The sequence below is a fragment of the Nicotiana tabacum genome, chromosome 8 (assembly GCF_000715075.1).
Source record: "Nicotiana tabacum cultivar K326 chromosome 8, ASM71507v2, whole genome shotgun sequence".
Lineage (NCBI taxonomy): Eukaryota > Viridiplantae > Streptophyta > Magnoliopsida > Solanales > Solanaceae > Nicotiana > Nicotiana tabacum.
Genome location: NC_134087.1, coordinates 91,492,063 through 91,516,136, shown reverse-complemented (window position 1 = coordinate 91,516,136; position 24,074 = coordinate 91,492,063). Strand labels below are relative to the sequence as shown.

At 41.0% G+C, this 24,074-nt stretch overlaps 1 protein-coding gene across 1 annotated transcript; it reads left to right on the top strand.

Moving 5' to 3' along the window:
* Positions 1 to 20,052: 20,052 nt before the first annotated feature.
* LOC142163212 (uncharacterized) lies at positions 20,053 to 20,529 on the top strand. The gene has a single exon (XM_075220474.1). It carries the CDS (start codon positions 20,053 to 20,055, stop codon positions 20,527 to 20,529), a length of 477 nt encoding a protein of 158 aa, XP_075076575.1.
* Positions 20,530 to 24,074: the final 3,545 nt, after the last annotated feature.

Here is a 24,074-nt window from a genome sequence, read left to right as displayed (position 1 = left end):
AACTGGTCTTCAAATATAAGTTAGCACGTTTTACTATTGCCTTGTTAAGAACCTTGCCAAAAAACCCGCTTTGGGACAAAATCAGTTTAAGGAAAAAAGAGTGCAACACATGCTTTCAAACCTAATAGACACATCCATCCTTGGCCGATTACCTGCATATGTTAGTCCGATTTATAACATGATTAACAAGTAATTGAGTTTTTACCTTAGTAGTAGTACCATTAAGTGTATCACATTCCAGTTGTTTGGTAGTTGTTTGCCGTTTCCCGCTTTGAGTTTATACGAGACTTTGCCAGTTATTCCAATAATTCGATATGGTCCTTCCCAGTTCAGTCCCAGCTTCCCTTCATTTGGGTTCCTGGTGTGTAATATTACTTCCACCAATACCAAGTCCCCAACTTCAAAGTATCAAAGGTTAGCTCTTCGGTTGTAGTACCTTTCTATTTGTTGTTTCTGGGCGGAGACCGGACTAGGGTGGCCTCCCGTTCATCCAATAGTTCCAGGCTCGTGATCATGGCCTCGCTATTTGGCTCTTTGGTCGCATACTAGAACCTGAGGCTCGATTCTCCCACCTACACTGGTATTAAGGCTACAGCTCTGTAGACCAAGGAAAATAGGGTGGCCCCAGTGCTAGATTTTGAAGTCGTATGGTATGCCCACAAGACTTCAGGAAGGATCTCTTTCCATTTTCCTTTCGCACCGGTCAACCTCCTTTTCAGGTTTTGAAGTATGGTATTGTTTTTTGATTCAGCCTGCCTATTCCCACTAGGGTGATAAGGCATTGATAGTATCTTCTTGATCTTGTGATCTTTGAATGTTTATTCACCTTACTATCGACGAATTGCTTTCCATTGTCGCAAACGATATCGGTTAGTATCCCAAATTGACATATTATGTGGTCTCAACTAAAGTCAATGACTTCATTCTCTTGGACCTTTTTAAATGCTTGAGACTCGACCAATTTAGAAGAATAATTGGTCATGAAAAGTATGAATTGAACTTTACCGGGTGCCCATGGAAGGGGACCGATGATGTCCATTTCTCATTTCATAAATGGCCACGAGGACAAAACCAAGTGGAGCATTTCTCCTGATTGATGGATCATTGAGGCATGTGTCAGGCAATCATCGCATTTTCGTACTAAGTCCTTCGCATCTTTCTCCATTTCGGTCCAATAATTGTCGACCCTAATTAGTTTCCGAATAAAAAATTCTACCCCCGAATGGTTCCCACAAGTGCTTTCGTGAACTTCTCTCATGGCATATTCAGTCTCTCCCGGTCCCAAGCATCAGGCTAGCGGGACGTCAAAGGTTCTCCTAAATAATGCCCCTTTGACCAAGCTAAATTTGGTAGCCTTGGTGCGTAAGGCTCTCGACTCTTTGGGATCTGAAAGGCAATTTTTCGGTCTTCAACTAGTCTATGTATTTGTTCCTCCATCCCAAGTTAAACTTTTTGAGTTTACTTCGGTGTGGCCTTCTTTTATCACCAACATCATTAGCTGCACTACTCTCCTCGAACCGAATTCATGGACATCGACCGATGACCCCAAATTAGCCAATGTATCGGCCTCGTCGTTCTGATCTTGGGGTACGTGCTGCAGAGTCCATTCCCTGAATTGATGCAAGGTTACCTGCAATTTGTCCAAGTACCTTCACATTTGTTCTTTTTTTACTTTGAATGTCCCATCGAATTTATTTACCACAAGGAGGGAGTCGCACTTAGTTTCGATCACCTCGACCCTAAAGCTTTTAGCAAATTCTAGACCTGCAATCATGGCCTCATACTCGGCCTCGTTGTTAGTCAATTTCACAGTTTTAATAGATTTCCTAATTACATTTCTCATAGGCGATTTCAATACTATGCCAAACCCGAACCCTTTCGCGTTCGAGGAACTGTCCGTGAAAAGGGTCTAGATTTACGAAGTGGTCCCCGAGGTTAACAGCAATTCCCTTTCAACTTCGAGTATTAAGGTCGGCGTAAAGTCAGCCACGAAGTTTGTCAAAATCTGAGATTTTATGGAGGTTCAGGATCGATATTCGATATCATACCCACTAATCTCCACGGCCCATTTGGCCAAACGGCTCGAGAGCTCGGGCTTGTGCATGATGTTCCATAGCGAGTAAAAGGTAACGACACATAAGGGGTGGCATTGAAAGTACGACTTTATCTTCCTGGAGGCGCTTAGCAAAGCGAGCGCCAATTTTTCCAAGTGAGGATACCTTGATTCAGCCTCGTCTAGAGTTCTACTAATATAGTAAAGAGGGAATTAAGTACCTTCTTCCTCCCAAACTAAGACTCCACTTACCGCCACCTCGAAAATAGCCAAGTAGAGGTACATCTGTTCGTCTGCCTTCGAAGTGTGCAATAGGGGTGGACTCGATAGGTACCATTTGAGTTCATCCAAATCTTGCTAGCATTTCGGGGTCCAGTAAAAGTTATTCTTCTTCTTTAACAGTGAGAAGAATCGATGGCTTTTGTCTGAGGACCTCGAGATGAACCGACGCAGGGCGGCTATTTGTCCCATCAGCCTTTGAAAGGCCTTGGCATTGTCCACCATGGTAATGTCCTCTATAGTTTTGATTTTGTCTGGGTTGATCTCGATCCCTCGATTGGATACCATGAACCCGAGGAATTATCTCGATCCGACCCCGAATGCGCACTTCTCTGGATTTCAGCTTCATGTTGTATTTCTTTAGTATGTTGAAGGTCTCCTACAAATGTTTCAAATGGTCCTACTCGCAGGGATTTGACTAACACATCATAAATATAAACTTCAATTGATTTTCCTATCTGTTCTTCGAACATACGATTTACTAGGCGTTGATAGGTGGCACCAGCATTCTTTAACCCAAATGACATTACATTATAGCAGTAGGTGTCAAATTTAGTGAATAAAGAAGTTTTTTCCTGATCGCCCGGGTCCATCCGAATTTGGTTGTATCCGGAATAGGCATCGAGAAAGTTGAGTATCTCATGCCCGACTGTTGCGTCGATCATCCGATCGATGTTAGGCAAAGGGAAATAATACTTAGGGCATGTCTAGTTTAGATCTTTATAATTTACACACATTCTTAGCTTATTCCCTTTTTAAGCACTACCACTACATTAGCTAACCAGTTTAGGTATTAAACTTCGTGGATGGACCATATTTTAAGGAGTTTGGATACCTCGTCCTTGATGAATGCATGCTTGACCTCAGATTGTGGCCTCCTCTTATGCTTAACTGGATGGAATTTCATGTCCAAACTCAGCTTATGAGTGGTTATCTCCAGTGGGATCCCTGTCATGTCAAGATGGGACCAAGCGAAACAATCTATGTTAGCTTTAAGAAAATCAAAAAGTTTTTTCCTGAGTTCGAGGGTTAACCCCGTGCCCAGGTATACCTTTTGATCCGGTAGGTGTTCGATTAATATGACTTGCTCCAACTCTTCAACCATCTATTTGGTGGCACCAGTGTCATCATCAGGAGCTATGAACTATCTCGGAAATTCGTAATCATCGTCCTCGTCTACTCCTTGTTCCTCTAGTTTGGCCAAGACTAACATCGATGATTTCTAATTAGTTTCTTCCTTTCTGGTTAGCTCTCTGTTCTTTCATGTCGAAAACGCGGGCACCGGGATTATCTCGTCAACTACGAACATCTCCTTAGAGGTTGGCTGCTCTACATAGACCGTCGCTGAATGAAAGGGTTCCCTTCGGGACACAATCTCGGGAGAGTTTTTCTCTTGTGATAGATACTTTAGTGCGCTTTATCATTAGCCCTTTGGGGACATCGACCCCTCCGATGATTATGTTGATGATGTATTGAGGCTCTTCTTGTTCGACCTATTTGATAGCGTCCCTATTCCTGAAGTGGTTTTTGGCTCGATCACTCAAAAATTCTTGGAGGTGCCTGTAATTGAATAACCGGGCAACTTCTTCTCTCAATTGTCTGCGATCCTCGGTCTTGTGAAAATGAGTGTCGTGATACTTACACAACAAGTTAGGATCTCTTTGAGTGGGGTCGGAGTGCAATGGTCGACGCCACTTGGTCTCTTTGATACGCCCGATGGCTGACACGATGCTGACAGCATCAATGTTGAAGTTATAATCCGATAACCTCAGTGCCTCCCTATCCTGAGCGGTTTGTCAAAACCATTTTTACTCATCATACCTCGCCTACTGGGTCCTCGGTCGCTTCTCTTCTCGTTCTTTGTGGGGTGACGCCCGAACCCATTTCCCCTTCGGTCCCCGTTGTACGGTTGGTAACAATCCCCCACCGGTCTTGGCTCATGATCAACATCTATTTTAGACCTGTCATCGGCCATGATGGGGTATACATACACAGAGGGAGCTCTGAATTGGTCGTCCTCGACTCTGATCTTTGGTTGGTACCTGTTGTGGATGTCGGCCCAGGTCACCGCTGGTTACTCCGTCAAATTTTGTTTTAGCTGTTGAGAGGCCAAGGAACTTTGGGGGTTAAGCCCCTAAGTGAATGCTTACACGGCTCAATCATCTGCAACCGGAGGCAGGTCCATCTGTTCCATCTGGAACCTCGACACGAACTCTCTAAGCATTGTCGCGCCTCCTTTTTCCGAAGGAATGCGGAAGATTTTCCAATTAAAGTGACATTATTCGAAATGGGATTATTTATCTAATTCAGAGTTGCCACTTGGAATAATTATGGTGTCCCAAGTCACTAGTTTATTTTAAATCCCAAATCGAGGAAGTTTGATTAATACATATTTAAACCTATTGTGCATTTTTAACTTCAAACTGCTTTCAATTAATTTAATCGTCTTTTAGTGTTTATGGAATTTATTTGAACAAGTCACGATGTCGCGCACTCGTTGTTTCTGTACATATTGTATATCGCATCACGTGAAACGCACCCGCGACTTACAACATGTTTACTTTATTATTATTTGAAGTTGAGGTCAAGTCGTGTGAAACACGCACTTGAGTTGGGATTTCTGTATTGTGACCATGTCACGAGAACCGTACCCATAGTCACGATGTTTTATTATTAATCGCGCCTAAAGCAAGTTACGATGTTCATTAATTATTTTTCTAAAATTAATTTGAGATTATTTTCAGGCTAAGAGTATATGGAATTAATTTGTGGAAAAGGATGTATGATTGTGATGTTAATGGGCTTGGCCAAATTTATTATTGGCATCAAAACTTAGGTTTAAAAGTCCAACACTTTTCGATTTTTGAATTACTACCCATAGTCTGCTAATATTTATCTATGACCCGATTCCAATTTCAATCCATTTAGAATCTAAATCATGCTAAAATCCATATTCACATTCATTACAAACTCATACTAAGCATCAAAGTTAAACCAACCAACTTCCCATACTAATCCCAAAGCAAGAAACGAGAACAAGACATTTACCAACACAAAAATATTCACTGCATCAAACAAACTAGCTGGATTCAAATGCTGCAAAAGTCATGTCACGCAAACAACCAACCTCTAACGTTTTAGGCAACCAAACGACACAGATAAAATAAAGAAAGGTGAGCTATTTAAGATCCTTTGTGTTCAAACCAAAACCATTAACGTATGATTAGAACAAATACTATAGACTTTTTGAAATCATAAAAAAGATAAGGTTAAAAATGAACCTCAATATCTTCCAATATATTGATAAGGGAAGTTTTACGACAAATCGTCCATGAAGTGAATGGAATGCGAAACCAATGTCGTTGATCTCTAGAACCTCGACATTGAAGCTTCACCGGATCTTCGACAAAGTTTTGCTGCTCGACAAGTTTTCGCCAAAAGAATATGGTCACAAATAGTGGCGAAGTGCAGAGCTGCCAGAAAGGCATTAAAGTCACCGGCGAAGGATGTGACTCCGGCCAAAATGAATAACAATGATATATGGCTACCGAAAATGTTATTTCTCGGCAAAAAACCAACTAATCCGGCCAAATCTAGTACTTACTCCATGAACGTACCAAATTCAAAAGATTCAAGGAGATGAGAGAGGGGAAGTGAGGCAGCGAGGTGATGGCCGGCATCAATGGAGGTCAGTCACCTCCGGCAACTTCGTCATATAGCTACGGTGGCGAGGAAAAGGGATGAGGGAGATGGGGTGAGTCGCTCGTGTTTGGGGGGGGGGGTTCTGGATGTAGGTGTTGGAGAAGGAAAGGGAATTTTGGCCGTGGGTGTTAGGAGGTGCAGCTGAAGCTCTTTGCGAGGAAGAAGATTCGCAGCGGCCTTCCCTTGCCTTGTCTCTAAGGTGATTTTGTCCTCTAGGGTTCAGAGGAGGTGGGGCTGCTGGTTCTAGGTCTCTTTAATGGAGGTGAATGGTTGTTTTTGCGAGGAAGAAGAAGATAAGAAGCAACTGTCTTCCTCTCCCTTTGACCGTGTGTGTATATTATCTTTAAGGTAGGTGTCACAACAAAATTCTAGTTTAGGCCGTGGTGGCGTCCAACAACGTTGCTAGGCAAGCCAACAGTGAACAATCTAGTGATTTCCATCTTTCTTTATTTTTTAAGTTTTTCAAACTACTAACTTTTCTTAATTAAAGAATTTAATAAATAACGGATTATAAAGTGATCAAAACGAAAGCAATTAAATGAAATCATAACCGTAGAAATACAACCCAAAATCATGAGTCTACTAGTGTGTGCCAAGACCCAATGTCACAGGTATATGGGCTACTAGTAGAATATACAAAGATTTCTAATCTACTGTCTGAAATGGAATAGACAGAACAAATAAACAAAAGAATGACTCTGGCTACTACAGAACGGCTTGGAAGGGCAACTCATCGCATAGTCTTGTAGCGGGGATCAAATATGCGCGTTGGACTGGTAACTAGATGTACCTGCCTCCGATCTTGCACAATTAAGTGCAAAAGTGTAGTATTAGTACATAAACAACATGTACCCAGTAAGTATCTAGTCTAACATCGAAGAAGTGGTAACGAGGGGTCGACTATGACACTTACTATGGGCTAACAACGATATATCAAAATTTTATACTAAGCATGGATTTCATGAATAATAATGAAAGCTCATTAATAGGAAAATAGTAAATTCTTATTTCGCAAGTATTAACTCCCAAGTTTAGTTTCATCACTTAAAAGTTTGTATCTTAAGGCATTTAAGCAATATCAATTTTGAATATTTCCAAAAATTATCATGCGCAAATTATGTCGAGGTTGTACAGCCCGATCCAACATAATATTTAAACTATGCACTGCCGAGGGTCGAACGTCACGAACCATAGATGCATCTATTTGCTATCGAGGCGTTCGGCCCGTTCCACAAATAGAAAACATTTCAAATAAGACACAAATTCTCATTTATAGTCAAGTGTTCCATTCACAACTTCAAGTAAGTGAAATTTTACCTTTTATAATTCTTTTATCAACTTCCTATATGACTTAATCAATTAAATCAACAAGTAGGGGTGCAAACATTTCAAGTATATCATGGTATGAGTCTTAGACTACCCGGAAATAGCATAATTAGTAGCTACATACAGACTCTTGTTATCTCGTGCATACGTAGCCCCCACACATAGGAGCACATATTAGTTATAATTCACCTATGGGGTTAATTCCCTCATACAAGGTTAGAAAAGAGACTTACCTCGTTTCAAGGCCTACTTTTTGGTCCAAGATTATGCTCAAGCCTTCAAATCGATGTCGAACGATAAAAAACTATTCAAATAGTGTATAAACTAATCAATATATGTTCAAAATTTCATATCCTAACTATTTAAGTGATTACCCAACACTAAATGTAAGGTTCCTAAAATTCACCCCGGGCACACGTGCCCGAATTCCGAAATTTTTGAAGAAAGTTGTTACCCATAACCTCATGATCTCAAATATATGATTTTTACCAAATTCCATAACAAATATCGTAGTTAAATCTCATTTTTATCAAAAATCTAGATTTTCCATCTAACCCATGAATTCTACAAATTTACATGTTAAAATATACCCATAATCTATGTATTAAACTCACATTAGGTAGGAATTACTTACCCTAAATAGCTAGGTTGAAATCTCCCTTTTTGAAGCTCTAAAATTTCCCAAGTAAGTGAAAAATGGGAGAAAAATGCCTAAGTCCCGTATTTAAAACAGGCTCACTACCTCCAGCGATTCCGCACCTGCGGTCTCAGGGCCGCACCTGCGCCATCGCTTCTGCGGACAAAAGTCCGCTTCTGTGGAAGTCCCCAGGTAGGCTAGCTCCCGCTTCTGCAGAGGTTGTGGTGCACCTGTGGATCCTTGGCCGCTTCTACGAGGCATGGCTCGCTTCTGCGAGCTTGCACTTGCGGCTGGCCAAGCGCAGGTGCGATTATGACAGCAGCTGGAGCTTCAACTGTTTCTCCAAGTTTCCAACTTGATCCGAGCCTCGTCTAATTGATACTAGGGCCCCCCGGGGCCCCGCTCGAACATACCAACAAGTTTGGAATCATAAAACGGACTTGTTCGAACTCTCGGAACGCCTAAAACAACATCAAAACTAAGAATCACACCCCAAAACCAATTGATTCAAACTTATGAACTTCAAGTTCTTCAATTTACTTCCAATGTGCCGAAACATACTTAAACTACTCGGAATGACATCAAATATTGTGTGCAAGTCTTAAATGACATTACAGAACTATTCTTGGTCTCGGAATTCCATTTGGACCTCGAATTCACCAAAATCCGCTCCAAACCAAATTTAAAAAACTTCCAAAATCTTCAAAGAACCAACTTTTACTATTAAGCGCCAAAATGCTCCCAGGTCATTCGAAACCCAATTCGAACATAAGCCCAAGTCCAAAATTATCATACGAGCCTATTGGAACCGACAAATCCCTATTCCGAGGTCGTTTGCTCAAAACGTTGACCGAAGTCAAACTTGACCTTTTTAGCCAACCTTTAGGATCCAAGTATTCCGATTTCAACCCAAACCCTTCCAAATCCCGAACTAACCATCTTTGCAAGTTATAAAATAGTAGAAGCACGTAAGTGAAGTCTTATTTAGGGGAACAGGGTTCTAGAAAGCAAAACGACTAGTCGAGTCGTTACATTCTCCACCTCTTAAACAAACGTTCGTCCTTGAACGGGTTTAGATTCATACCTAGAGTGCTGAATAAGTGTGGATATTTGCTCTGCATGTCCTCCTCAGACTCCCAGATTGCCCCCTCGACTGATTGTCCCCTCTACTGAACCTTTACCGCCGAAATCCTCTTGGATCTCAGCTTGCAATCCTATCTAGAAACAATGGCAACTCGCTCCTCCTTATAGCCAGGTTCTCATCTAACTAAACAGTGCTGAAGTCTAACACATGTGACAATTCGGCGTGATACCTCCGGAGCATAGACACATGAAAAATCGGATGAACTCCTGATAGGCTGAGAGGTAAAGCAACTTTCCCAACTCGTCTCAACACCTCAAATGGGTCTATAAACCTTGGGCTCAACTTTCCCTTCTTCCCGAATCTCATGATCCCCTTCATCGGTGAGACTTTCAAGGGAACCTTCTCGCCCTCCATAAATGACAAGTCAAGCGCCTTCTGATTCGCGTAACTCTTATGTCTGGATTGTGCTGTGCCAAGTTGCTCCTAAATCAACTTTACCTTTTCCAAGGCATCCTTCACCAAATCAGTACCATATAACTTAGCCTCGCCGGGCTCAAACCACTCGATGGGAGAAAAACATCGCTGACCATATAATGCCTCAAATGGAGCCATCTCGATGCTGGACTGATAATTATTATTTTAAGCAAACTCGGCCAAAGGTAAGAATCGATCCCACAGCCCTCCAAAGTCAATCACACATGCTCTGAGCATGTCCTCCAAGATCTGAACTATCCGTTCCAACTGCCCGTCAATCTGTGGATGAAACGCTGTGATGTGCTCTACACGGGTCCCTAACTCACTTTGTAAGGCTCTCCAGAAATGTGAAGTAAACTGAGGGCATCTATCTGATATGATGAAAACAGGCACACCATACAACCGAACTATCTCCTGAATATAAATCTAAGCCAACCTATCTAAAGTATACGTAGTTACAATTGGAATGAAATGTAACGACTTGGTCAACCTGTCGACAATGACCAAAACTGAATCAAACTTTCGTAAGGTCCACGGCAACTCACCTACGAAGTCCATAATAATGCACTCCCACTTCCACTCCGATATAGTCATCTGCTGGAATAGGCCACCTGGCCTCTCATGCTCATACTTAACCTGCTGGCAATTTAGGCACCTAGATACATACTCAATTATGTCTTTCTTCATCCTCCGCCACTAATAATGCTGCCTCAGGTCACGATACATCTTCGTAGCACCTGGATGAATGGAATACCGAGAACTGTGTGCCTCCTCTAGAATCCTCCCTCTCAAGCCATGGACATTAGGAACACATAGGCGACCTTAGAGTCTCAGAACACCATCCACGCCGATAGAAACCTCCTTGGCACCACCCTGTATTACCGTCTCTCTCAGGACCATAAAATGCGGATCATCAAACTGTCGAGCCTTGATCTGCTCCAATAGTGAAGACTGAGCAACAACGCATGCAAGAACTCGGCTGGGCTCTGAAATGTCCAACCTCACAAGTCTGTTAACCAATGGCTGAATGCCCAAAGCTAGTGGCCTCTCCCCTACTGAAATGTATGCCCATCTACCCAAACTCTCTGACTTTCTGCTCAAGGCATCCGCGACTACATTCGCCTTTCCCGAATGATAAAGAATGGTGATGCATAATCCTTTAGTAACTCAAGCCATCTACGCTACCTCAAATTGAGATCCCTTTTCTTGAACAAATGCTGCAAGCTGCGATGATCAGTGTAAACCTCACAGGACACCCCATAAAGATAATGCCTCCAGATCTTAAGAGCATGAACAATCATGTCTAACTCTAGATCATGAACATGGTAATTCTTCTCATGAATCTTCAGCTGACATAAAGCATATGCAATAACTCGCCCCTTCTGCATTGGTACAGAACCTAAACCAATGCGTGAAGCGTCACAATAAACCGTATACATCCTCGAACCGGAATGTAACACTATAACCAGTGCTATAGTCAAAGCCGTCTTGAGCATCTGAAAGCTTGCCTCAAAATCATGAACCAACGGAACGAAGCACCCTTCTTGGTAAATCTAGTCAAAGGTGCTACAATAGATTAAAAGCTCTCCACAAACCGACAATAATAACCTGCTAATCCCAAGAAACTCCTGATCTTAGTCGCCCAAGTGGGACGAGGCCAACTCTAAACTACCTCAATCTTCTTAGGATCCATCTTAATATCCTCGCTTGATACAATATGCCCCAATAATGCCATCAAATCTAACCAAAACTCACACTTGGAGAACTTAGCATATAGCTTCTGCTCCTGCAAGGTCTAAAACACCACTCTCAAATGCCGCTCGTGCTCCTCCATAGTATATGAGTAGATCAAAATGTCATCAATGAGGACAATGACAAACGAATCAACATAAGGCCTGAACACCCTGTTTATCAAATCCATAAACGCCGCTAGGGCATTAGTCAAGCCGAAAGACATCACTAGAAACTCATAATGGCCATATCTAATACGGAAAGTAGTCTTCGGAACATCCAAGTCCAGAATCTTTAACTGGTGGTATCTTGATCTCAAGTCAATCTTAGAGAACACCCTAGCACCCTGCAACTGGTCAAACAAATCATCAATACGTGGCAACAGGTACTTGTTCTTGATGGTGACCTTGTTCAACTGGCGATAATCAATGCACATCGGCATAGTCCTATCTTTTTTCTTCACAAATACACTGGTGCACCCCAAGGTGATACACTTGGTCTGACAAACCCCTTGGCTAGCAACTCCTCAAGCTGCTCCTTCAACTCCTTCAACTCTTTCGAAGCCATACGGTACGGTGGGATGGATATAGGTTGGGTACCTGGAGCCAAGTCAATACAAAAATCGATATCACGATCTGGTGGCATGCCTGGAAGGCTAGAAGAAAACATATCGGTGAACTCCCGAACTACTAGCACTGAATGAATCACCGGAGACTCTGCGGTAGTATCTCAAACATAAGCTAGATAGGCCAAACAACCCTTCTCAACCATATGTCGAGCTTTCATAAAAGAGATAACCCGACTAGATGTACTAACAGACGAACCCTTCCATTCCAATCTAGGCAACTCTGGCGTTGCTAAGGTAACAGTCTTGGCATGATATGGGAATAACCAGTCCATGCTTAGGATGACCTCAAAGTTGGTCATATCAAGCAACAGAAGGTCCGCTCTAGTCTCGTAACCACAGAATGTGACCACACATGACTGGTAGATCCGACACACAACAACAGAATCACCCACATGAGTGGACATATAAACTGGAGTACCCAAGGACTCACGAGGAATATCCAGGAAATGAGAAAACATAGATAACACGTATGAAAAGGTAGACCCTGGATCAAATAAAACTGAAGCATCCCTATCACAAATAGAAATAATACCTGTGATCACGACATCTGAGGACACTACATCTGGTCTGGCTGGGAAGGCATAGAACCTGGCTGGAGCACCGACTGGCTGGCCTCCGCCTAACTGAACAGTAGATGGATGAACTCTCCCTTACTGGCCCCACCTCTAGGATGACCCCTACCCGCTTGCCCTCCACCTTTGGGCGGTCGGACAATTGGTATTGTAATCATGGGTTGTCGGTGTTGTTGCACTACCTTGCCCCACAGTCTGGGGTAGAATCTCCGTACATAACTAAGATCTCTACACTCAAAACAACCTCTCAGTGCAGTGATTTGCTGCCTTGAAGTCTGACCCTGATGGCCTGAAGACCCACTGGAAGAACCCTGAATAGTTGGTGGGCGGCATGAACTCTCTAGCATGGCACTGAAATAGGAGCTAGAGGAACCCTGGTGTCTTGAGTACCCACTGGAAGAACCCTGAATGGCTGGTGGGCGATAAAAACTCTCTGGCATGGCGCTAAAATAGTGTCGCACCGGAGCACCCCGAAGAGGTGGTGGTGCTGGATATGTGGGCATGCTAGGCTGACCCTCACAAACTGACCTCGGCCCCCAAATGGAGCACCTTTAAACTCCCCAAAATAATAGATCATCTTGTCCCTCTACATCTGCACTCTACCTCTCAAACGATAACCCTTAATCCTCCAAGCTATCTCCACTACTAGATGGTAGGAAGTCCTCATCTCAACCTCTAGTGCCATAGTAAACTGAATACCTGAGTGCACCTTATAACAAACCTCCGCACTCTCTATGCGTCAGTAAGAAGTATCATAAGTGCATGGCGAGACAACTCAAAGAATCTCGCCTCATAATCGGTCACAGACATCTGACCCTGTTGGAGCTGCTCAAATTGAAACCGCAACTCTTTCCTCTGAGAGGGTGGAATATACCTATCCAAGAATAGGTGTGTGAACTATTCCCAAGTCATGGATGGAGAACCTACTGGTCTGCTAAGAAGATAAGACGGCCACCACCTACGGGTCCTGCCCTCCAATTAGAAAGTAGTGAAATCCACCCCATGGGAATCCAATATCCTTATGTTGTGCAGTCTGTCCCTGCACCGATCAATGAAGTCCTTGGGATCCTCATGCCGCTCACCTCCGAAGACAGGAGGGTGTAGCCTAGTCCATTTATCTAATAGCTTTTGTGGCTTGCCGGCCGCAACTGGTCTGGGCTCGAGTACAACTGTTGCAACTGGCTAGGCTCCGCCCATGGGTAGTGCACCCAGGGTCTGATATATGACAAATGCATACCCCGGAGCCTAGGAAGTAGGGGTATGTGCTCCCCCTCCCGCCTGAGATATGGTTGGGTCTGCTGGAAATAAACCAGCCTAGGTCATAGTGTCCATGAACCGCAACATACGGCCCATGACCTACGGAAAGCCTGGGGTCGACATGAAATCCACCAGGGCTGGCTCTACTGAGGCACCTCTCCATGCTCCTCAATAATGGGATCCTCCACTGGATCTGCTGGGGGTGAAACTGGGGAAACTCTAGGACGTCCTCATCCCCTACCTCGGGCTGGTGCCCTGCCTGGGCCTTTGCCTCGGCCTCTAGCAATAGGGGGAGCAGCTCCTCCCGGGTCTGGAACGTCTTTCGTGTGCGCCCTCACCATCTGTGAGAGAATAAGAGAAAGAAACTTAGTATACCATCAACTACATGATATGAGATAAATAAAGAATAGTTTCCTAACACCCTATAGCCTCTCAAAGATAAGTACAGACGTCTCTACACCGATCAACAAGACTCTACTAGGTCTGCCCATAACTTGTGAGACCTATATGAACCTAGTGCTCTGATACTATGTTGTCACGACAAAATTCTAGTTTAGGCTGTGATGGCTCCCAACACCGTTGTTAGGCAAGCCAATAGTGAACAATCTAGTGATGTCCATCTTTCTTTCTTTTTTAAGTTTTTCAAACTACTAACTTTCTTTAATTAAAGAATTTAACAAATAACAGATTTTAAAGTGATCAAAACGAAAGCAGCTAAATGAAATCATAACCGTAGAAATGCAACCCAAAATCATAAGTCTACTAGTGTGTGCTAAGACCCAGTGTCATAAGTATATGGGCTACTAGTAGAATATACAAAAGATTTCTAATCTACTGCCTGAAATGGAATAGACAGAACACATAATCAAAAGAAAGACTCCAGCTACTCAGAACGACTCGAAAAGGCAGCTCACTATATAGTCTCGTAGCGGGGATCAAATATGCACGTCGGACTGGTAACCAGATGTACCTGCCTCAGATCCTGCATGATTAGTGCAGAAGTGTAGCATGAGTAGATAAACAACATGTACCCAGTAAGTATCTAGTCTAACCTCGAAGAAGTAGTAACGAGGGGTCGACTATTACACTTTCTATGGGCTAACAATGATATATCAAAATTTTATACTAAGCATGGATTTCATGAATAATAACGAAAGCTCAATAATAGGAAAATAGTAAATTCTTCTTTCGCAAATATTACCTCCCAAGTTTAGTTTCATCATTTAACAGTTTGTATCTCAAGGCATTTAAGCAATATCAATTATGAATAGTTCCAAAGATTTATCATGCACAATTTATGTCGAGGCCATACGGCCCAATCCAACATAATATTTAATTGTACACTGTTGAGGGTCGAACGATACGAACCACAGATGTATCTATCTGCTATCGAGACGTTTGGCCCGCTCCACAAATAGATAATATTTCAAATAAAATATAAATTCTCATTTATAGTCAAGTGTTCCATTCACAACTTCAAGTAAGCGAAATTTTACCTTTTATAATTCTTTTATAAACTTCAAATATGACTTAATCAATTAAATCAACAAGTAGGGGTGCAATCATTTCAAGTATAGCATGGTATGGATCCTAGATTACTTGGATAATAGCATAATTAGTAGGTACATATAGACTCTCGTCACCTCGTGCGTACGTATGCCCCACACATAGGAGCACATGTTAGTTATAATTTACCTATGGGGTTAATTCCCTCATACAAGGTTAGAAAAGAGACTTACCTCGTTTCAAAGTCTACTTTTCGGTCAAAGATTATGCTCAAACCCTCAAATCGGTGCCGAACAATCCAAAGCTATTCAAATAGTGTATAAACTAATCAATATATGTTCAAAAGTTCATATCCTAACTATTTAAGTGATTACCCAACCCTAAATGTAAGGTTCCTAAAATTTATTCCCAGGCCCACGTGCCCGAATTCCGGAAATTCTCGAAGAAAGTTGTCACCCACAACCTCATGATCTTAAATATATGATTTTTACCAAATTCCATAACAAATTTCGTGGTTAAATCGCATTTTTATCAAAAACCTATGTTTTCCATCTAACCCGTGAACTCCACAAATTTACATATTAATATACCATATGTATTAAACTCACATTAGGTAGGCATTACTTACCTTCGATAGCTAGGTTGAAATCTCCCTTTTTGAAGCTCTAAAATCGCCCAAATGAGTGAAAAATGGGAGAAAAATGCCTAAGTCCCGTATTTAAAACAAGCTCACTACCTCAGCGATTCCGCACCTGCGGTCTTGGGGCCACACCTACTCCATCGCTTCTGCGGACAAAAGTCGGCTTCTGCGAAAGTCCCTAGGCAGGCTGGCTCCGCTTCTGCGGACGGGCTCCCACTTCTGCGGAGGTTGGGGTGCACCTGCAGGTCCTGGGCTGCTCTTCCTTGGTCACTTCTGCGAGCTTGCACCTGCGGCTGGCCAAGCGCAGGTGCGATTATGACAGCAGTTGAAGCTTCACCTGTTTCTCCAAGTTTCCAACTTGGTCTGAGCCTCATCCAATTGACACTTGTGGCCTCCGGGGCCCTGCCCGAACATACCAACAAGTTTGGAATCATAAAACGGACTCGCTCGAACTCTTGGAATGCCCGAAATAACATTAAAACTAAGAAACATACCCCAAAACAAATTGAATCAAACTTATGAACTTCAAGTTCTTTAATTTACTTCCAATGCACCGAAACGTACTTAAACTACTCGGAATGACACCAAAATTTTGTGTTCAAATCTTAAATAACATTACAGAACTATTCTCGATCTCAGAATTCCATTTGGACTCGATATCACCAAAACCCGCTCCAAACCAAATATAAAGAACTTCCAAAATCTTCAAAGAACCAACTTTCACTATTAAGCGCCAAAACGCTCCCGAGTCATCCAAAACCCGATTCGAACATACGCATAAGTCCAAATTTATTATACAAACATATTGGAACCGACAAATCCTGATTCCGAAGTTGTTTACTCAAAATATTGACCGAAGTCAAATTTGGTCTTTTTAGCCAACCTTTAGGAACCAAGTGTTCCGATTTCAACTCGAAACCTTCCAAATCCCGAACTAACCATCCAACAAGTCATAAAACAGTAGGCACGTATATGAAGTCTTATTCATGGGAACGGGGTTCTCGAAAGCAAAACGATCGGTCAGGTCATTATAGTAGGCAAGGGGCTTAGGGTTAGGGGATTGGGCTAGAAAAAAAATGGGCTTTTGGCTATTGGGTTCAGGTTTTTGCCCAATTTGGGTCATGATTTGGACATTTGAACAAAGCAAGACTTTAGGAGAACTAGTCCAAATTAAATCTTCTTTCTTTTTTTGTGATTTTCAATTTTATCGAATAAAACCTATAAAAAGGTGAAATACAAGATAAAATATCAAGATTAAACTTAAAAACTATTAAAATACTGAAAGTGATAAAAATCTAAATATGGTAAAAAGTTAGGTACTCACAGCATGCCCATCTTTGCTTGAAAAAATGAAGAGTTTTCAGGCAAAGACGAGGTGTGTCGTATGACTAATTTTTGACCATACCATTATTCAAAAAGGAAGAAACAAAGAAAAGAGAAGAGAGTGCAGTCGAGTCCTGATTTTGGACAGCCTACATATCCCGGGTTATAAGGGAATCAGGTCGCGTGTAGTTTAAGGAGAATAATGGAATGATGAGTTGGAGAGTCGAGTAAGGTTCCGTCAAGACTCTGGTCTGTGGTCCTATTATTACATCAAAATTAAAATCTAAATGAATTGAATAAATCTATCAGCTATGAGTTACAAGATTCCTATCTATAAGTCTTCTGAAGCTTGATCTTGAATCTTGAATAGTTCTTTATGCAGACTTTTGATTTGAACCTTGATGCTTGTTAGTTGTAGGTGCTAGTTAATTCTTCTACGGCTTCTTTTGATAAAAATGGGGAATGCAATCCTCTTGACTTCAACCATGTCTTGAGCAGTTCACATCTTTCATCTGCTTTTGCATTTTGGATTCACTTCTTTTTTTTCTTTTCTTTTATTCTGGATTGAGACTTCTTCTTTTGGTCATCTCGAACCTTGTGCCTTGAGGTAAAACTTGCTCAGACACCAAAGCAGAACAAACGAACAAAATTTTTTTACCCCAGTTTTCCCTAGGAAAATCTCGTGAGTTATTAGCAAAGTTGTAAATCACCTATGTTATTGGTGAAAGATGATATGATGAGAGTAAAACTAAAAACTAAAGATTCGACTAGGATGTGCGTCTCCTGTGAGATTGAGCTTAAGGAAAACTATAAACTAAGCTTGACTAAACTAAAAATTGATCCTATTCTCCAGGCGGGGTCCCCTGAACTTTAAGAAAAACTAAAGACTAAAAACTTAAGGAAACTAACAATTGACCCTATTCTCCAGGCGGGACCCCTAAACTTAAGGGAATTAAAGACTATTAACTTAAGAAAATTAAAAACTGGCCCTATTTTCCAGGCGAGACCCCTGGATTCAAGGAAATCTAAAGATTAACGACTTACGAAAACTAAAGCTGGCCCTATTTTCCAAGCGGGACCCCGGGAAACTTAAGAAAACTAAAGACTAACAAATTAAGGAAACTAACAACTGACCCTATTCTCCAGGCGGGACTCCTGAACTTAAGAAAAACTAAAGATTAACACTTAAAGAAACTAAAAATGACCTTATTTTCTAGGCGGGACCCCTGAACTTAAGGAAAACTAAAGATTAATGACTTAAGAAAACTAAAAACTGACCATATTTTCCAGGCGGGACCCCTGAACTTAAGAAAAACTAAAGATTAACACTTAAAAAAACTACGAAAAAGGGTCAGATATATCCCTCTACTATCAAATATTGTTTAAAGTTACCCTCTGTTATACTAATCGATCAAAATTGCCCCTACCATCTTACTATTGAATATATTTGCCCCTCATTTGACGGAAGGTGGCAGCCTTCTAAACATTTTTAATACGCAATCAATTGCCCATATTGGATACCCGATATCCATAACCCTAAACCCGACCCATCCTTGCCTATCTCATCTCCTTCATAACAAAAACTCCTTCATCCAAAATATGGATGTGTTCAAAAATGGTGGCCCTTAAATTTAGCACTAAACTCTTACAACGAGTAGTAGCTAGTCTCCTCGATTTAAGCATATATAAAACCATGATCCAATTCTCAAGCAACAATGTTTAAAGAATTTCAATATAGACAATTCAAGTTCAAAAAACTCCAAATTCATAGTGATATTTGCAACCGCAATTCTCAACAACAATCATAAATTAGAATTTGATTAATGCTCAACTGCAAACTACTATCAAATCCTTCAATTTTGAATTTTCAATCACAAAAACAGAATTTTTCACGCTTAGTTGCTTGGATTTTTCGACTTGCAAAGTGAAGATATTTTTTTGAACCTCAAATCCGATTCAACAAGGAACCCAACAGCTCTTTTAATTGCAAATCTTCTTTAACCAAGCTAATAATCAATAGTTAATCTTAGATATTAGCTCAACAAAACAGACCCAGATAATTATTTCAGTAGAATAATTCAACACTTTAATAATTTTTGTTGAGAGAACATTGAGAAAAGTCACCTTTCTCTCTCGGCGTACGTTAAGTGCTTTAACCTGTGCCTCGTCGGAAAATGGGAGGAAGTGGGCGACCAAGGAAAAACACTAGCAAATTCACGAGTATCAACGTTAAGGAACAAGGAAAGCAATCAGGAAAAGCTAAAGAGAAAGTGAACGAAGAAGATGACCCAGATATAGAAAGTGATAGTGAAATGAACTGGCCAGATCTGAGCACCGCTCAGCTGAAATTGGAAACACCAGAGAAGACAGTGACCAGAGTGACACCAATGATGAACTCTGGCGCAAAAAACACACATGCAGGGAAGATCAGAGCTGAAGAGGCAAGTTCGAGCAAAAATCCAAGCAATGGAACAGTAAATTCAAAGGTAACTATGGAATAGAGTAACAAAGCACAAGGAAATGAGAAGGGTATGCAGGAGAAGCAAACGCAGGGAGCTGGGGGAAGATCGTGGGCTGGATTATTTATTGAGAACAAACTAGCTGCTAAAGGAATGAATCTCTCATATATTCCACCAGTGGTACAAGATGGTGAGGTAGTGGTACAATTGTTGGAAGATGACATAGAGGAGGAGCAACAGAAATAGAGTAGAGCATTAATTTTATATATTGTGGGAAACACCCCAACAATTGGAGCAGTTGAGCGATGTATAGCTCAACAATGGGGGAAAATTAAGAAGCCGAAGGTATTGTTCCATAGCGATGGCTATTTCATTGTATTGATGCATAGTATTGAAGAAAGGGATGATGTTATGATGAATGGACCATACACAATGAATAATAGACCAATTATCATTAGGCAATGGAAGGAGGGGTTTGATTTTGAGGATAAAATCCTCAGAACTATCCCACTATGGGTGAAATTTCCTAAACTGCCACTTAGTTACTGGAGTAATAAGGCTCTAAGCAAGATTGGGAGTGGGTTAGGTAAACCTCTATATGTTGATGCATGTACAACTATGACTGATAGAGTTGTATATGCAAGAGTCCTAATTGAGATGGATATTACTAGGCCTTTACCAGGATCAATAAAACTATGTGACCCTACTAGGAAGAAGATTGATCAGATTGTGCAATATGATTGGAAGCCACAATACTGCCAAGAATGTTGTCAACTTGGCCACTCATGTAAGGAGCAACAGAAACAACATAATGAAGAGGGACAACAGAGGATAAATAATCAGAAGCCCAAGCAGTAATGGAAAATTGTAAGGAAGCTTGATCCAAAGGTGGATAGGATAGATGGACAAGGAAGGTTCAAAGAGCAGCTTGAAATAGAAGAAGAATTAGCACCAAAACAACAAGATGATGGTAATTAATGGCAGATTGCTAGTGGAAGGTCTGCATCAAAAAAACAAATGGGAGCCAAAAGGGGAGAGGAAGTCAACATAGGCAATGCATTTAAAATACTTGTTGACACTGCCCAGAAAATAATGTTATTCTCTGAAGAACAAGAGGTGAGAAGCAGGAGGAGCAGACAAGGTAGTAAAGATAATTCCAAAACAACAAATATAGCATGACAAACATTATAACATAGAATGTAAGGGGCATGGATAAGGTGTATAAGCAAAAACTACTAAAAATTTTCTATAAGGAGAATAATGTAGCAATGATAGCAATTCTGGAAAATAGAGTTAAAGAAAGTAGGGTTGATACAATAATGAGGAAAATATTTGGAGACTGGAAGTGGATAACAAATTATGAAGTAGCACCAGGTGGGAGAATATGGATTGTCTGGGATCAGGCAAGAGTGGAGTTTGAAGTCAAACAAGTGCATGATCAATACATAGCAGGGCAGATAACTATAAGGCAATGTAACAGTAACTTTTTGTTTGTTGCAGTATATGGTAAACATAACATCCAAGATAGGAAGAGTATGTGGAATGAGCTCAAGGGGATAATGAATGGAGTAAAGTGGCCAAGTGTTCTAATGGGGGATTTCAATAGAATAATGTCCATTGAAGATAGAGTACAAGGTAACCCAGTACAAGATGTGGAAGTGAGAGACTTTAAAAACTTTGTAGAGGAGGCTGGATTGTCTGAAATGAGAACAATAGGTAGATACTACACATGGACAAATAACACAGTGCACGGTAGAATTGATAGAATCTTAGTCAATGCATAATGGATACAAAAGCGACCTCAAATGGAGGGGATCATCAAACAACTTGAATTTTCTGATCACTGCCAATTGATGATAACTATGGCTGAAGATATTGTACAGGTAAAGAGACCTTTCAAGTTTTTTAACTGCCTAGCTAACCACCAGAAGTTTGAGGAAATAGTGAAGCACTGCTGGAGGAGGGAACATATGGGCAACAAGATGCAAAAGGTTTGGTACAAGCTTGAAGCAATGAAAGGTGAACTGAAGAAGTTAAACAATCAAGAATACAAGAGTGTGGGGGATAAAATAAAAGAAACAAAAAATAAACTGACACAGATGCAACAAAGTATGCAATCTCCAAAGAATGATAGTGCAGTCATTGATGTAGAAAAGAAGACTAAAATGGAGCTGACTAAATGGATGGAAGTAGAGGAAAGCATACTGAAACAAAAGGCTAGAGTCAAGTGGCTAAAAGAGGGGGACTCCAACACAGCATATTTTCATGCTTGTGTGAAAAACAGACAGGCAAGGAATCATATTGGAAGACTTACAAATAATGAAGGGCACATACTGCATAACACAAAGGAGGTTGAAGAGGAAATCCTACAGTTTTATAAAGTATTACTAGGTACAGCAGCATCTACTTTACCAGTAGTGAATCCAGATATAATAAGGAGTGGGAATATGCTGAGCAGGGAACAACAATTGCAGATAATAAAGCCAGTCACAAAGGAAGAAGTACTGATAGCTTTGAAGGGTATAAATGATAGCAAGGCACCAGGGTGTGATGGATATAATGCCTATTTTTTCAAGAGGACATGGAGCATAACAGGAGAGGATATCACATCAGCAGTACTGGAACTCTTTGAAAGTATAGATTTGTGCAAAGCTATAAACTGCACTACTATTACTTTGATCCCTAAAGTGAAGAACCCAACAAATATCAAGGAGTTTAGGCCTATTTCCTGCTGTACAATGCTATATAAGATAATTTCCAAGATCCTAACAACAAGATTACAGGAAGTCATGCCAGAATTAATAGAAAAATGCCAAACTGCTTTTGTCCCTGGGAGAATGATAGTTGATAACATCATCATGAGCCATGAGCTGGTTAAAGTCTATGGAAGGAAAAACATATCACCAAGGTGTATGCTGAAAATTGATATGCAGAAAGCTTATGATTCTGTGGAGTGGATATATATAGAGCAAATGATGAAATTACTGGGATTCCCTGAATTGTTTGTAAGGTGGATAATGAAATGCATCAGTACTGTGCACTATACAATAATCATCAATGGGCAACCAGCAAAACCTTTTGAAGCAAGGAAATGGCTTAGGCAGGGTGACCCATTATCTCCTGTACTGTTTGTGATAGCAATGGAATACTTGAGCAGACTATTGAAAAACTTAAAGGGGAACAAAGAATTCAAGTACCACCCTAAGTGTGCTAAAGTCAATCTATTACACTTAGGTTTTGCTGATGATTTGTTACTTTTTTGCAGGGGAGATATACAATCAGTCAAGGAAATGCATCAACAATTCAAAACCTTTTCCGAGGCATCAGTACTAACTGCAAACCAAAACAAGAGCTGCATATACTTTGGACGAGTCGATCTTGTGAACCAAGGGAAGATTATGGATATACAGGGATACAACAAGGGAGAGTTACCTTTCAGATACTTAGGGGTACCTTTAAGCACAAAGAAGCTATCAATTATCCAATGTGAACCTTTGATTGACAGGATGCTGAACAAAATACAATGCTGGACAACAAAATTCCTGTCATATGCAGGGAGAGTTATGCTTATAAAGAGTGTCTTGACTGCAATTCAAAATTTTTGGGCTCAGATCTTTATATTGTCAAAGAAGATTATTCAGTTCATTGAAACAATATGTAGAAGGTTTCTATGGTCAGGGAACACATAGCCTACTAGGAAGGCATTGATAGCTTGGGAGAAACTGTGCTGTCCAAGAGTTGCAGGTGGTTTGAACTTCACTAATGTGGAACTATGGAAAAAGCTGCAATTTGCAGATTATTATGGAACATATGCAAGCAAAAGAAAAAGTTATGGATACAATGGGTAAATGCTTACTACATAAAAGGGAATACAATATGGAGCACAACACCAAAGAATGCATCTTGGGTCATTCAACAGATCTTCAAAGCAAAGAAGTATTTTGAAAATGTTGGCTACACTGAACAAGAGGTGCAGAGGATAGATAGCTTCTCAATCAAACAAATGTATAAAGCCATGCATGGGGGTTTCAGAAGGTAGGTTGGAGGAAAGTAATATACAATAACTATGGGAAGCCAAAATAGATATTCAAATTGAGACTTGCAATTCTGGAAAGACTAGTAACAAAGGAAAGATTAGCAAGATGGGGAGTAAATATAGAGACCACATGTGCACTATGCCAACAAGGGATTGAAACAGTCCAGCATCTATTCATTGAATGTGAAATGACAGGAACAATATGGCAACAACTGCTACATTGGCAAGGAATACAGAGGAAGAAGTTGAAATGGCAAGAAGAGCTGACATGGATACAAAGAGTAGCAAAAGGAAGAAGTGAAGGAGCAGCTCTATGCAGAATGACTCTAGCTGCTGCAGTTTACTATATATGGCAGGAAAGAAACAA

Bases quoted from the DNA above. Each gene is read 5' to 3' on its own strand.
- LOC142163212 (XM_075220474.1), top strand. From the start codon at position 20,053: ATGCATAGTATTGAAGAAAGGGATGATGTTATGATGAATGGACCATAC.